Source organism: Nelumbo lutea, chromosome 1 (assembly GCF_056320005.1).
Source record: "Nelumbo lutea isolate HS-2025 chromosome 1, American lotus-T2T, whole genome shotgun sequence".
Lineage (NCBI taxonomy): Eukaryota > Viridiplantae > Streptophyta > Magnoliopsida > Proteales > Nelumbonaceae > Nelumbo > Nelumbo lutea.
Window position 1 is genome coordinate 84,161,347 of NC_142684.1, and position 14,682 is coordinate 84,176,028.

Consider the following 14,682-nt stretch of genomic DNA (forward strand, 5'->3'; position numbering starts at 1 on the left):
TGGTGGTCTCAATATGGAGATGAGCCTTATTGGAGGCCCTCTTCTTCTTCTTCCCCTTTTGCATGCTCCCAAAGAGCTCATCGGCAGGGATGTCATCCATGGAAACTGTGGCAAGTAATGAACCAATTCAGATACAATACCAAAGTAAAACAAATAGAAAAAAAAGTACAAGTAGCGACCTACCAGGAGGGCTTAGACTGGCTTGCACGAGTTTCTCCTCGGTAACAAAGTTTTCGAACTTCAGGCCGAACTTCGCCCAAGATCGGACCTCCTCCCTTGTCTTTGGGTCCAATCTGACACCGATGTCCTAGATGGCTTCCCTCCAATGAGCTTGTACCCGAGGCGAGGAGACATATAGTAACTTCGCATGTGCTCGGGTAGAACGCAAGCTGAGTTCTTCTTGATGGAAATGATCAAAGAGAAGATGTCGAGGTTTAGGGGGCGGTTGTAATCATGGAAAAGGGAAATGGTGCCTATAATGTTACGGATGGAGTTCGGGTGTAACTGGTCTATGGAAAAATGTCAAAGAATTTAACGACTTTGACTATAAAAGGGTGAAGTGGAAGACGCAGACCAGCTACAAGCTGCTCCTCAAAGAACACGATCTCATTGTGATTATGATCCCAAAGAAAGTTGCCTAAGGGAATTCTATATACAAAGTAATTGGAGAGTCTGTACCGAGCTACTAAGGATAGGAGCCTATCCATTGTCATTGTAGATGGACCGAAGTTGTCTGGCAGGTGACCTCAGTGTGAGGTGGAGGCAGATTTTCCAGAAGCTTCTCGCTCTCGCCGAGGTGAGCCTGCCTCAGATGGATTGGAGTCCACATCCTGTGCCGAAGTACCCACCTCAATAGGATGAGGCTCCACAATCTATGCCGAGGTACCCACCTTGGCCCTAGTGGACTCACCGCTATCATCTACAAGGCTATCTAAGCTAAGGCTAGACATATTAATGGAAAGGATAACGGAATAAAAAGCAAAGGGAGACGAACTCACCAAAAGAAGACCGAAAAAACCGAGACGGCCTCGGACCTGGGAATAGCTAACACCGAGCTAGAATTCTTGAACGCAACCTCAAGGATTTTGGATTCGCAATTTTTTGGTGAAGAAAATGGGCCCTTCGGCCCCTATTTATAACTAGTATATTGGGGAATCAATGGCCAAGATCTACACAATCCAACGGCTCCTAGGAAAATTGGTTACACACCTCCTAAGGTTGAAATAAGTTTAGCACGCATTTTGGCATCCGCGGAGCCTATAATCGGCTTGACATCCACGTGTACCTGGTACGCGTTCTGGGTCACTTCCTAGTTAAGCAAAATGGTCGAACAGGTCCGACCAACGATCCGCCCTCCACATAACCTAGACTTCATGCCAAATCCACCTAGGCTCGTTATGAACTCCCCACGTCGGGTCAGGACCCCTGGCATGAGGAGTGGGGGCAATTGATAAGGGGTAATTTGGCACAACCTAGTAAGTAAGGTTACGTGGACGCGATTTGTCCATAGAATGAGAACTCAACAAGGGGAGCCTAGTTAGTAGTTTTCAGAGTTCGGATGTTCAGCCACCTCGGCATAGAGTCACTTCGACATAAAGTTACCTTGGCATAAGCCACTTCGGCATAAAGGCACCTTAGTGCTTAAGCCAGTTCGGGGCCCAGGAACCAAAGTGACACGTAATCGACTCCAGAAGCTTCCCAATGGACTCCGAACATCACGGGATCATACCGCATAACACCAGGCCTTATTCTCTCCCCACCCGGATTGGGCGACGATGATAAACTTCATCGACTAATATGTTACTCCCCAACTGAAGTGGAAACGGATCTCATCCACTCAGGCCAAAGATCCCGGAACCGTTTCACGGGACCCATGATAGTTGTATATAAGGGCATCAACCCCTTTAGGGTCCAGGTACGCACGATTACTCACATTCAAGCTCTCTAGCATCCATACTAGCTCACAAACACACAAAATACTGACTTAAGCATTGGAGCAATCTCATCGGGTCTTTCAGCCTGGTCCCTCTGAGCACTATTTTGCAGATTGATTCAGATCAACATGCGAGTACGCCCAGGCAGCTCTCCAGCTAGGAGCTTCCAAATCACGCATCATCAGGTGACGAATTTGGGGCCTGGATTTGCTTGGATGTGTAAGTTTCCATAGCCATTGTTGAAACCTGTAAATTATTCAAGGCTTTCCACAGTCACTATTTAGTTCTAGTTATTTTTTTGAATGGTTCAGAATATTTTGAAGAGACTTGTGTATGCAAAAGCACTTCTGGGTTTTTTTTTAGTTCTAACAAAAGAGAATGCTGGTGAGTAGTGAACAAGGCTTCTGTATTTGCCATTGTTAACTAAAAGCATCCACTAATTCATCAACTCCTAGGTTAAAAGAAAAAAGATTGGACCTACTGAAAAAGAGCAACTGGTGGATTGAAACCACTCAAATGTTACGTTTTGAAATTTTAAAGAAGAATGATGGATATAGTCTTGTTCGTTTTCAATTAATGGACACTAATGACAAGGAGGATTTAGTCAATTATCAAAAAACTTAGGGGTGCTTTAAGAAATTTTCCCAAAATAAAAACAAAGATAACTTTTCAACTTTAATTTCATCTATAGTTTATTATTTTACCCTACAAGATGATATGTTAAAGGAGGTAAAACAGTTTGAGGTGGTTGATTTGCTCTAGAACAAGCTTGAACCATTACTAATAAAAATAGGGGTAAATTGCTAAGAGGAGTTTGGTAATTGCAGTCACCTCCCTGAACTTTCTGATATAGTTGCAAGTAGACCCCCTTTTTAGAATCCTCTAAAAAGAGGCATGAAAAGGTCCAAAATACCCATGTTACTTTTGACAAAATGTCTATTTTCTAAATTTTCTCTTCATATTAATTGTTAGCCCAAACCCTTCCAATCTATTTCTTATTTTTTAATTCATTTATTTTCCAAATTTTCCCTTCATATCAATCACTCAAATGTAAAGCTGCAACTTTAAATTCTCTATTTTTTTATTGTTTATAAAATTTGTATTGTTTTCCTGTAGAAACTAGCCTCAATAGAAATCGCATGGCTATTTTAGACACTTTTGTGCCCCTTGTTTGCAACTATGTCATAAAGTTTAGGTGAGACAATTGCAATTTCCAAACTTCAGGGAAGATTTCAGCAATTTCCCAAAAAAACCTTAAATCCATTAGGGGAGATTTGATACCGTTCAATTTATATATTTACTAAAATGGGATGTCAAAGATCGAACAATAAACCACTTAACCAAACATGCTCTGGTATCATCTCAAGTAACCACTGTTCAACTTAAAAGATTAAACTATTAGGTGAGGGTCCTGAATAGGTTTCTTAATCTCTAACATAGTGTTACCTTCATCAGCAAAGGGAGGTCTTAACATTAGAGCTCAGGCAGGATTTTTGAGCAATGAACCAATGTCGTAACCTCTGATTGTTTCAAAAATCATTTTTGGTTCGACCACTATTCCACTAAAGGGCAAAATTAGAATTTTGAAATAAAATTACAAGCACATGGAAGATGATGAATGGTTTATGGCATCACTCAACAAGGGATTCCCTTCAGAGCTCCGAAACACTCTATAATGAGATCAGCTTCAGTTCTCACAAGACAGTGTTCACACCACTTGTACAGCCTTTTGTAGTTGTGCATTGGGAATATCTCTGTACTTGTGTGCTTTTTTTCATGGGGAGATTTTCCCAATGCAAGGGACTGTGTGAATGGTGTGAGCATGGTCTTGTGAGGACCAAATTTGATTTTCTCTAGAGTCTAGATCTGCTATCAACAAACTCTTCCTACATACCTATCCATAAAACAACCCCATGTATTGCAAACAAAGATGAGAACAGCTCACTATGAATGATAAGGGAGATATTTCCAATACAATGCGTGCCTAAGATATCTTGTGAATAGGGATGTGGGAAGAGTTTGTGGTAGGAGATTGGAGCTCTCACCAAACACACTTGAAGTAACTAATATGGAGCAAATCTTGTAAATTATATCAGTGGAGCTATTGGTTATGAGATAGTCTATCGGAAGTTGCATTAGTTCGGCCTTGATGAACTTGTGGCCATTCTCAACCCTATGCACATGAAGAATTCGGATTTTTTCCTCACACCTCACAGCATATTGTATCCGTGCACTGAGGACATCTCCCCATGAATTATAACTTACAAATACGGAGATACCAGATGTGTGGCTCCATGTGCTTGTGAGATTGGTATGAGGAGCACTCTATGAGGAATAAATCTAAACTGGCATATAGGAACAGGGGTGGAATCAGGGGACCCCTATGGCTCAAAGTTTCCTATAATCTCCACTTATATCATGGTTTTGAAAATTGGAATGAAAATGGAACCATTTAGACCACCAATTTTTAGGTAAAAGGGTTTAACCATCTGGTCCAAACCCTGGCCAAACGATTTTTGGGGTCCAAACCTAAAGCCATGATTGGGTCTCAGGTCAGCCAGTCTGACGATTCAGTCCATCTGGTCATGTTATCAAAATCATGACTTATACTAGGGAGAATGACTGATTAGTTCGGGTCAGAATTTTATAGCCCTACCGTATAGGGGGTGAATCCTAATCATGAATTGATGCCAAATTCACGAGCAGGATGTGGTTTATAGGGCGGGGGGCTAATAGTAGAGCATGGGGGCTGTCATTCAGAACTTTGCATTGGGTTGCAGAGTACTTCGCCCCTTATATTATTAACTATGGTTGGGCCCTGCACCTAGCAAGAAACCAGTGGGTAAAGTCAAAAAAGCCAAAATGATGTTTAAGTTGTCTAGTACTACTGCTTCCACTTGGTCATTGGTATGGGCCACGGTAGCCATGAGGAGATAAAACTATGGGCCTTGAATAGCGATAGACAACAGAAGTCTCAATGTTAATAGGGAGACTATCTACATGAGATGAGGTTGGACCGAACCCAACTTAGAGAAGTGTTGTGGAGAACAATAAGGGTGCAAGTTAGGTGGATTGGGCCGGGTTTATGCTTAATCCAGGCCCGATCTTAAAATTTGGGCATAAGGCCTGAGCTTAGATTAAACCCAAGTCAAGCCTGATCTTCTCAACCTGCACCCAATTCGTACTATAATTTGATGCATTTGGGTTGGGCTTGGGCCCAGGTCAACAAGTTCGAGTTGGTTAATGAATCTGTTCTAAAATTATACATATATATGCATTTATGTAAATATGTACACACACACACAAACATATATATATATATATATATATATATATATATATATATATATAAAAGACACACACACTACTTATAAAAGAGTGAATGCCCCTTCTTTCTATAATTTTCATTGGATGTTTTCTACCCCTCTTGTTTAAGCATACAGTGGGCCTAAAGAGGGCATATATGTCATTTACTCTCACATTAGAAACTGCCCACTTATAACCGTTCAGAAACTGCCCATGAATTATAAATAGTTTTGTCTTAGAGATATTGCCACGTGCAAATGCACATACACGTTTACACACACACACATACACACACACACACACACACACACACACACATATGTATGAATGTGTATAGTTGGGCTAGGTTCAAACTATCTAAGGGCTAGGCCCAGGGCCAACTTGAAAAATACAAAAGCCCAACTTCTTGGGCCTGATCCCAACCCAAAGACTGAAAATCCAAGCCCAATTTGTGTAAACTTTCTGCGTGGGTCGGTTTGGGCTCGGGCTAGGGCCACCCAAGTTGCACCCCTAGTGAACAACAAGGAGACCACCCTATGGCCTCCCTCCCCAATCTATATCCACTCTCTCATTTAAAATATTCATATTAATTAATAAATAGTTAAATACGATAAATATTTAATCCAACCCATATTCAATGAGTATTAAATAGTGTTATTACCAAAAGTTAATAAATATAGTTAGTAAATTACCAAAATTAAATATTCTTGTCAGTACGTTTAGTAAATTAACAAAAATTACTAGATACTATTATTAATTGGATCATCATGACTTTTTAAAGTATTTTGGGTAAATATTGTTATATTCATGTTCATTAACAACATTTTATAGAAATTAACAACTATTTAACTAATTTGTATAAAATTGAGAATTATATTTAACAATTATCAAAAAGTATAAAAATTTAGTTATTGGTATTATTATAGTTAATAACCGAATGTAGATGGGGAATAAAATATTATAATGTTGGAAAATTAAATTATTAATTAATTTATATTGAAAAATAAAAGATAAATTAGTGTAATTTTATTAGTAAACTACTTGACAAAAATAAATATTTAATAAACATTTAAAATAAATTTCAATAAATCTCCATAATTACACAAGTGTAATAAATTTTTCAAAAATTTTCATAAAACTACATTTTCATAAAATGACATTTTGGAAATTAAAAGATATAATATTGTACTTTTGGAAAATTTTTGAAAGTTTATTTAAAATTTATTAAATAATTACTGAAAATTATTGGAATTTTTTGGAAATTTTAGGAAATTTTATTACATTTGATAGATTTAAAAAAAATATTGCAAAATTATGTAATTTTCATTGTAAATTATTAAAAATTATTAAAGATAAATGAGTATGGGAAAGGGAATGCTGTAATTTGAACCAATAATTACACAAATTATTAAGATAAATTATAATAATATTGGAAAAATAAATTATCGATTATTTTATAATAGAAAATATAAGATAAATTAGTGTAATTTTGTAAGTAAACATTAAAATTAAAATAAATTATTTAATAACAACTAAAAAATAAATTTGAATAAACTTTCAAAATTACACAAATGTAATAAACTTTTCAAAGTTTTCATATAAAATTACATTTTTGAAAATTAAAGGCAATTTAGTATACTTTTAGAAATTTACCATGTGGCTAATACTCAATATATGATTTTGATCATTTTTATTATCTAATTGAATATTGGGTTGACGGAGAATGGATACCTTGCCTTGAATCTGCCCAACATTAGGGATGGTGCGGGGAAAATTTGATGACTCCCTATCCTTGATGAGGAGTGGGTGTCTTGCCCTAAACTCGCCAAACAATAAGGACGATGCAAGGAAATTCGAGGGTTCCCCCATCCCTAACGGGGAGTGGGTGCCTTGGCCTAAACCCACCTGGCACTGGGGATGGGGTAGAGACTCTTGACTATGGAGCAGGGACAGGGATGAGGTGCCCTGCCTCCGAACCCGCCCCATTGTCATTCCTATATAATTATTAATTATTAGTGAAATTAATAAAAATGTTAGCTTTTGTAATTATTTTATTTATTTAAAGTCAATCAAATTTTCATTTAAAAATGAAAATAATAACAGTTAATAAAATTACTACGAATAATTAATAAAATTAATTTATTAAAAATATGTATCCATATTAAATTAACAAAAATTATTTTCTACAAGTCAACATGAAATGAAAAATATAATTATTAAAATTTTAAATATTAACAATAACTTTGAATATTTTTAGTTAATTAATAACAAAATTTGTATTAATTTATCAATTAATTAATAGTAAATAAAAATATTCAATCTTTCATATTTTCCCGTACATTCCGTTAATACGAGTATATAAAAGAATGCAAACCAGGACACATGGCTACATGAAACATATCTATCCCAGTCGCAATGCCAGACATCCTTACAAGGAGAACGGTTGGATTGGGTTGAAGGTGTGTGTTCATTCTTATAACAAACAGGAGTTGGACTGGTTTACTTGTGAGCTGCTTGATTATTCGAAGAATTCAAACCTCTCAAATCTCGATCGAGTGTCAGTGTGTGCCCTGCAGAGGCTCTCTCTATCGACATGTTAGTTCCTTTTTTGATGGATATGTGACTTTTGTTTGTTGGCCTTGCCAAGTCCCATTGGCGTTTATGAAGGTATGAACAATGGACCATTGACTATTCCTCAGTCCACAGTGGACCATTCGATTTTAAGATTTTTAAATACATTTTTTCCACCGTTCAAATGTTGAAGTTAAGGCTGTATTTGGTTGCAGTGTAATTTTATTTGTTCCAGTACAAATGTATGGGAGTGGAAATGCAATCAAATAAAATAAGCTAAAATTTGAAACTAAAAATATGTTCGAATTTACACTCAAATCATTTGCACTGCCACAATGGTGGATCCTGATCCTCTGAAAGTGTGAATCGGTGGTTGAGGGGCCGAGCTAAAGTTCATTTTAGCTCGACCGAGCTTCTTGCAACCTTAGTACGTATTTAGTGATGTCCATCTGTGTAGAACATCGGCAAAAACTTTGATTGTACTAATATTATATATTAAGACTCAGTTTGGAAAGAGTACAACAGTAATTAAGTCGAAGATCAAGAACAGTTGTATGCTTAATTGTCGTGAATATAAGAATAATTAAGGATGGCATCTGCATGCCAGTTAGAGACGACTGCAGCAAATTAAAGAGTGATACTGGTCTTCTGACCTGCTTCTATATATAAGCATGCATCAAGAGTATTCAAACACTAGTACCGACAGACCACCGGCAATCAGGTAATTACCGGACCTCCATTAATGAAGGTGACAATAGAACTGATGTTCTTACATTAAGAGAAATATTAGAGAATTGTGAGCACTCCCCTAGCAGCTTTCCTGATTTTCATTTATTGTAATTAAGTGATTACAAATCTGAGATATAGAGAACACAAATTAATTAAGAAATTAAAGATACTTCAATCAAATACAAGAAAAGAATCATACAAGGCAAGAGGTTAAATTTTTTTTTTCAAGTTAAAAACTTAACGCCCGCAAATTCTAGTTTTCATTATTACAAGAAAGGGCGCAACAAAGATCAAGTGAATCGATTTTGGTTAGGGAAATCAATTAAAAAGAAAAAATAAAAAAAGAGAAAGATTTGAACAACTCAAGAATAGTACATTTCTTTTTGGATTTATGCAAATGCCGCCAAACCCACGATCAAAATTAGAAGCAATCCATCAGAGCAGTTATCTCATTCTCTTCATTAATCACAAAGAAGAGTCAGTTATTGTGTCATAATACCCCTGGTCCTCCCCTTCTCCCTCTAATTCAAACTGTTCACCACAATTTCTGATGCGCTTGTAACGAGCTTCGACCAGTTCCTTTAAAAATACAAGTAACAGAAACAGCCCTATGTCAGAAACAATTAAATCAATAGAGAAAAGAAAAAAGAAGGTTCAGATGAAAATGATGAAGTTGTTCTTCATCCTTGTGATTATATATTTGCTTCTCATCACCTACGTACATTGTGGTGGTGCAATTTTGTGTAGTTTTAATTTGTTCACCAACCACTAGAGAAGAAGAAGAAGAAGAAGAAGAAGAAGAAGAAGAAGAAGAAGAAGAGATTAGAGAAGGATGTGAATACATCCTTAATTACCCGTTATTGGAACTGAAGGTAAGTCCAACCGTGTACTTGGCCTCCTGAAGAGCCCACCTAAACCTCTGGAGCTCATCGGAAGGGCAAGTTCCATCATCTAAAGCCTGAAGCTCTGAGGGCTTGATGTCACAGAAGATGGGAATAACCTTCTTCCTGGACTCCATCATCAACGCCAGTTCATGAAGGCAGAAGTAAGATTTGCAGTAATTGGGAGAAAACACAGCAACCCCAACCTTACAGTTCCGTATGGCGGAATCAATGTTCTCAAACAACTTATCACCAGGTTTTAGGTTCTTGTTGTCTAAAAAAGGATTGAACTTGAGCAATCTGAGGTGATGGTAGAGCAACCCAGCTACGGTTCGCTTCGTGTCGATCCCTCTATGGTTAATGAAGACGTCGCAGGGCTGATCAGTAACCATCTGGGCTTGCCTCCGGTAGCGAACAATCTGATGATGGAGGTTCTTAGCTAATGAACGCTGCATGGTTTCTTAGTTGATGGTGAAACGTCGTCGTACGTTCTCTGCTAATGTGGTGAATACTGAATAGATAGACAAGTTACATCTGCGCTTTCGGTCGGTTATGGGGTTCTTATAGCATTTCAGACGCTTAAGACCACTAAAGTTTGATTTTCAAGATTGGACCCTTGAAACGTCGCGTGGATTTGATTTGCCTAAGAGATAACCAGGAAGAAATTTACTTGAATTTCTTGACCATGTCGGTCCGTTTATTAGAACTGTTTAATCCTTCAAACACGCTCAGTTCGATCATAATTAAATATATAAATTCACAGGATATATACATATATATAACCCAATAAGGAAAAAGGAAATTAAATTAAATTTCTCATACGTTGGATTGGAATTTACTCAATGCCTATACCCCACATATCTCCCATCAGATACCAATCCAATGATCAAAAGTTACTCTTAATTTCTGTGAAGGAAGATATATACCTATTAAATTCATATAAATTGCAACCCCTTTAAGTCGCAGCTGCATCATGTATTCACCCTTCAAATGGGTAAGTTCTAGTAGGGAGCTTTCTAAGGCTACGTATACACCGTTCAAATGAACTACTGCTGCTTGACCTTTTCAATGCCGCACCGTACGATCCAGGAAATTGCTGCTTGGGTGTTTGACTACCGTTTGTACCGCAAGCTCCGTGCAATTGTCAGTTTGTTCCTACTCCTCAGGTGGCCAGTTGGCAATTGCTCTGTCCACCTCATTCCCTCCATCGTCTTCATGTCTCAAGACAAAGGAAAGGAAAGGATGTCAATATATTATTATCGTCATCGATGATCAATATGCATGCATGCACGAGAATTGAGATCATGATCAAATTAAATCCTCTAAAATTCTCCGCTCGTAGTAATAATGGGCTAATCAAGTTATATCAAGTCATCAGTTTCTGTACTCGCCTAGGTCTTTTGTACTTTAGGATGACGTGGCATATCGTGATTGGCCCAGTACCATGTAAAGAATTGGCCAGCCAATTGGGAGTGACAGATCATGATACTGGTACGTACGTACTCAATCCATACATATATGTTAATTAAATATATGATGAATATTGATTTTGGTATACATCCCAATTTTGATTACTGACCATATAATATGTTGAAGAGACAAAGATTTTCTCATTACAGTGATAAAAAAAAAGTTAATAATACATAAATCAAGTAGTTTAAACTATTAATTACGTGTATGACTAATTATGACTTCCCACCAAACCATTCTTAATTATTACAAGCCCAACGATTTGTCTCCGTCACCCTTTCCAAATTAAAAATTACACCTCTAGTATAGTGCTTGCTACAAGTTAATCGTGAACACCAAAGCCAATTGAAAGGATCTTTCATGGAACAATACTTTTCCTCAAGATAGGAGACCCAGTGAATTGGTTACACGATCAATCCCACAGTTGATATATAACAAAACTTGTATTACCGTTATGCTCAAACTGAAACAACTATCCACGCTTTTCCTTCTTTCTTTGTTAACTAGTTAATGTGCGCACTAGCTAATACTTCCCTCTTCCCTTTGAGCAAGTCACTATATTAAGGCCATGTTTGGGAGTGTTTGTTTTAAAAGTAAGTGCCTATTGAATAAGTGCAAATAAGTACTTATTTTCATTTGGCATCCACTTTTTCAAGTACTTATTAAAAAATAAACACTTATTTCATATGGGACATTTGGTGGTCTTTTTTCTAAGAAACACTTAAATAAGTAATTGTGACTCTTTCGTCCCTCATTTTCTTTCAAATTTTCAAAATACCCAATCCAAAGTGAATGAATAAAAAGTACTTTGATAGAAATACTTTTATAAAAATATTTTCATAAAAGTACTTCCGCAAAAATACTTTTATAAAAGTGATTTTTTAAAAGTGCTTTTATAAAAAGTTAAAAACACTTGTAAAAGTACTTTTATAAAACTATTTTCGTAAAAGTGCTTTTATACAAAAGTACTATCATAAATAGTGCTTGTGTAAAAGTGCTTTCATATAAAAGTACTTTTATAAAAGTGTTTTCGTAAAAATACTTCCCCAAAGTGTTTTCATAAATGTATTTTCCTAAAAGTGTTTTTTTTAAATACTTGACTTTTTATAAATTCTAAAAATTTACCAGGGACAATTGTGGGTGAAATTTTTTGAATAAATGCTTATTGTATAAGCACTTAGAAAAAAAAATACTGAAAATTTGGACTTAAAAAATAAGCCCTTATTTTTTAAATGAAAACTTATTTCAGGCTTATTTCCCAAATACAAATAAGTGCTTAATGACCCAAATAAACACTTATTTCAAATAAATTGTTAAATTTAAATGCTCTCAAACATGGCCTAAACAGAATTGATACCCAATTGTACAGTGCACGACCATCCCTCCCAATTAGCTATTTGGAGTAGACCTCCAGTACACCACATCAAAATCATCTTTGATGGAGCTCTTTCCTCCACTAGATGTGGGCTTGGTATAGAATAGCGCGGGTGACGGGACCACAATGGAGCCTTCGTCATTGCACGGTCATGGGGATTTAACATTTGCTCTCCGTCAGAAATCGAGGCCTTAGCTTTAGAGTACTCAAGTTTCATGTCATTTTCGAGGGTGGGTTAGTACTTAGTAGTAGTAAACTCCCTGGTGGAGACATCTACAGGTACTCCTTGGCGGATTCTTAACCTCATTTCCAGATGCAGGGAACTTAAAAGGATCAAATCCCTCAGTACAATATTTATCAAGTGTCTCACCAGTTGGCACGGCCAGCACTTCAAATCTCTTCTGAAACCTTTCTATTGAGAAGGATTGTAATCTGACCAACTAATTGGAATGCACTGCCTTTTCTTGGAAGTCAAAAAAAGAATGTTACATATAACATTTATAACTTATAATATCTAATCCATAAGATAGATTAACTACATATTTCACAATGGGTAAATTATAAAGACCCCCCCTACTATAGGTCAGTGGAAATTACCTTTTCACTTTGCACTAGATACTCCCTTTCATTAGATTCCCATTAGTGGAAACCTTTTTTCCTTTTTGTGGAAACCTTTTTTCCTTCACATTTTTCCCTTTAAAAATGGCCTTTTCCGAATCAAATAAATTGAAAGGAAGGATTTGGTGGGTTTCCTATTATTATTTACCTATGACATCAAAGGTTGGTACATTTTGACGTAAAAAGTTCAATTGTTGACTCTCCACCATACAAGAAAACAACTTCATTTTTGGATTAATTTTAAATTTGTATTTTATTTCTATCACCAATAAAACAATTACTCTTTATCATGCTTACTTTTATTTAATATGGTTAATTAATATAAAATCCAATGAAATTGTAGTTTAAATTACATTTTGTGTCCAAAGAGAGTACAAAATTCAAAAATAGGGGTGTTCTAATAAAAAATAAGATTAATGAAGTTAATAAGAGTTAATACCTTAAATATAAGGTATTATAAATTGCAAGCAGTCTCTCTGCATGTACATACATCCATCCCTCCCCAGACCCCACTGTTGATATGTAAATTTTGGGCCCAATAACTGAAACAAATAGGGCCCAATACGAGATTGAATAAAAGGAGCTATTGGGTCCACTAAGAAAAAAATAAAAATAAAATAAAATAAAATTGGGCCCAATGAAGATGTTGGATGGGACCCAATGTATTGGCCTATTAGCCCAAGGAAACAATTACTTCTCTAATGAGTCTTGGGCTTAAGCTTCAAGTGTTTGGTACAGTGGTCTCATAAGAAAAAAATAAAATTAAATAAAAAAATAAAATCCTTAATTCAAATTCGGTGGATAGATTAGCTAAATCTTGATTTGGGATTCAATGAATCCCATTTAAAAGGCAACCAGCAGCTTTGAAGGCTTAATTTATCCATCAAAAAAAGGAAAATGATGATTGATCAATAAACTAAACGATGCATGGGCCTAGCCCCTTTGCCAAGTGGCATGTAGAGAGACATTCTATGCATTCAATTACGTTTAAATAGGAATCAAAGATTGATCACCGATCCGTTAATTGGGGATCTCAAACCTACTAAGTTTCCAAAATAATACAAATTATAATTAAAAGAATCTCATTTAAAAGGAAATCAACACACAAGGGGGGTTGATTGATCAACCAAGTCTGGAAATCATGGTCGATCAAATAAGCTAAGTGTTGTATGGGCCCAACCCCTTTTGCCAAGTGGCACTTGGCTTTAAATAAGTGGGAGACAAATCCAACCCATTTTCCTAGTTTGCTTTTAATTGATCACCAAACCATCAACCTAGTGGGCCCCCATATTAATTACATGACATGGCTGGATTCAAATTTGAATTCAAGTTTTTCGCAAGAGAAGACATTATAAATAGATGGAGGAAGGAGAGCAAGGGGTTTTCAATTTCTTTTGACAAGAAAAAGGAAGGGACAACTACATCTAGATTAAAGAAGATCCAAATTTTTATCTCCTCAACTATTGAAGATTCAAAGCTACCGGTCAAAAATCTCTATAAAATTACTAGAATAAAAAAGTTTTCAACAAATCCTTTCAGCCAAGAAGGCCTCCATTAATTTATTACAACCAATAAACCTCTTACAATTAAAGGTTAGCATTGCAGTTTATGTTCAAATCAACAATTGATCGCAAACAAAAGCTTTATTCACATACAAATGGTCACTGTAAGTTTCTTCTACAACTATAAGTCACTAAGCTTTTCTGATCGCATTTGTAACAAACTACAAATACATGTTCGGATTGTGCTCATAACAAAAGAATTATAAGATTTCTTTGAAAAAAAAATAGTTTGTATC

The 14,682-nt window shown here is 36.2% G+C and overlaps 1 protein-coding gene across 1 annotated transcript; it reads right to left on the bottom strand.

Annotated features, from left to right (window-relative positions):
• Positions 1 to 9,061: 9,061 nt before the first annotated feature.
• LOC148875790 (putative 2' cyclic ADP-D-ribose synthase BdTIR) lies at positions 9,062 to 9,876 on the bottom strand. The gene is made up of 3 exons (XM_088965724.1): positions 9,838 to 9,876; positions 9,395 to 9,798; positions 9,062 to 9,119 (listed from the first exon to the last, which is right to left on the bottom strand). Exons 1-3 carry the CDS (start codon positions 9,874 to 9,876, stop codon positions 9,062 to 9,064), a joined length of 501 nt encoding a protein of 166 aa, XP_088821850.1.
• Between the last annotated feature and the right edge of the window lie 4,806 nt (positions 9,877 to 14,682).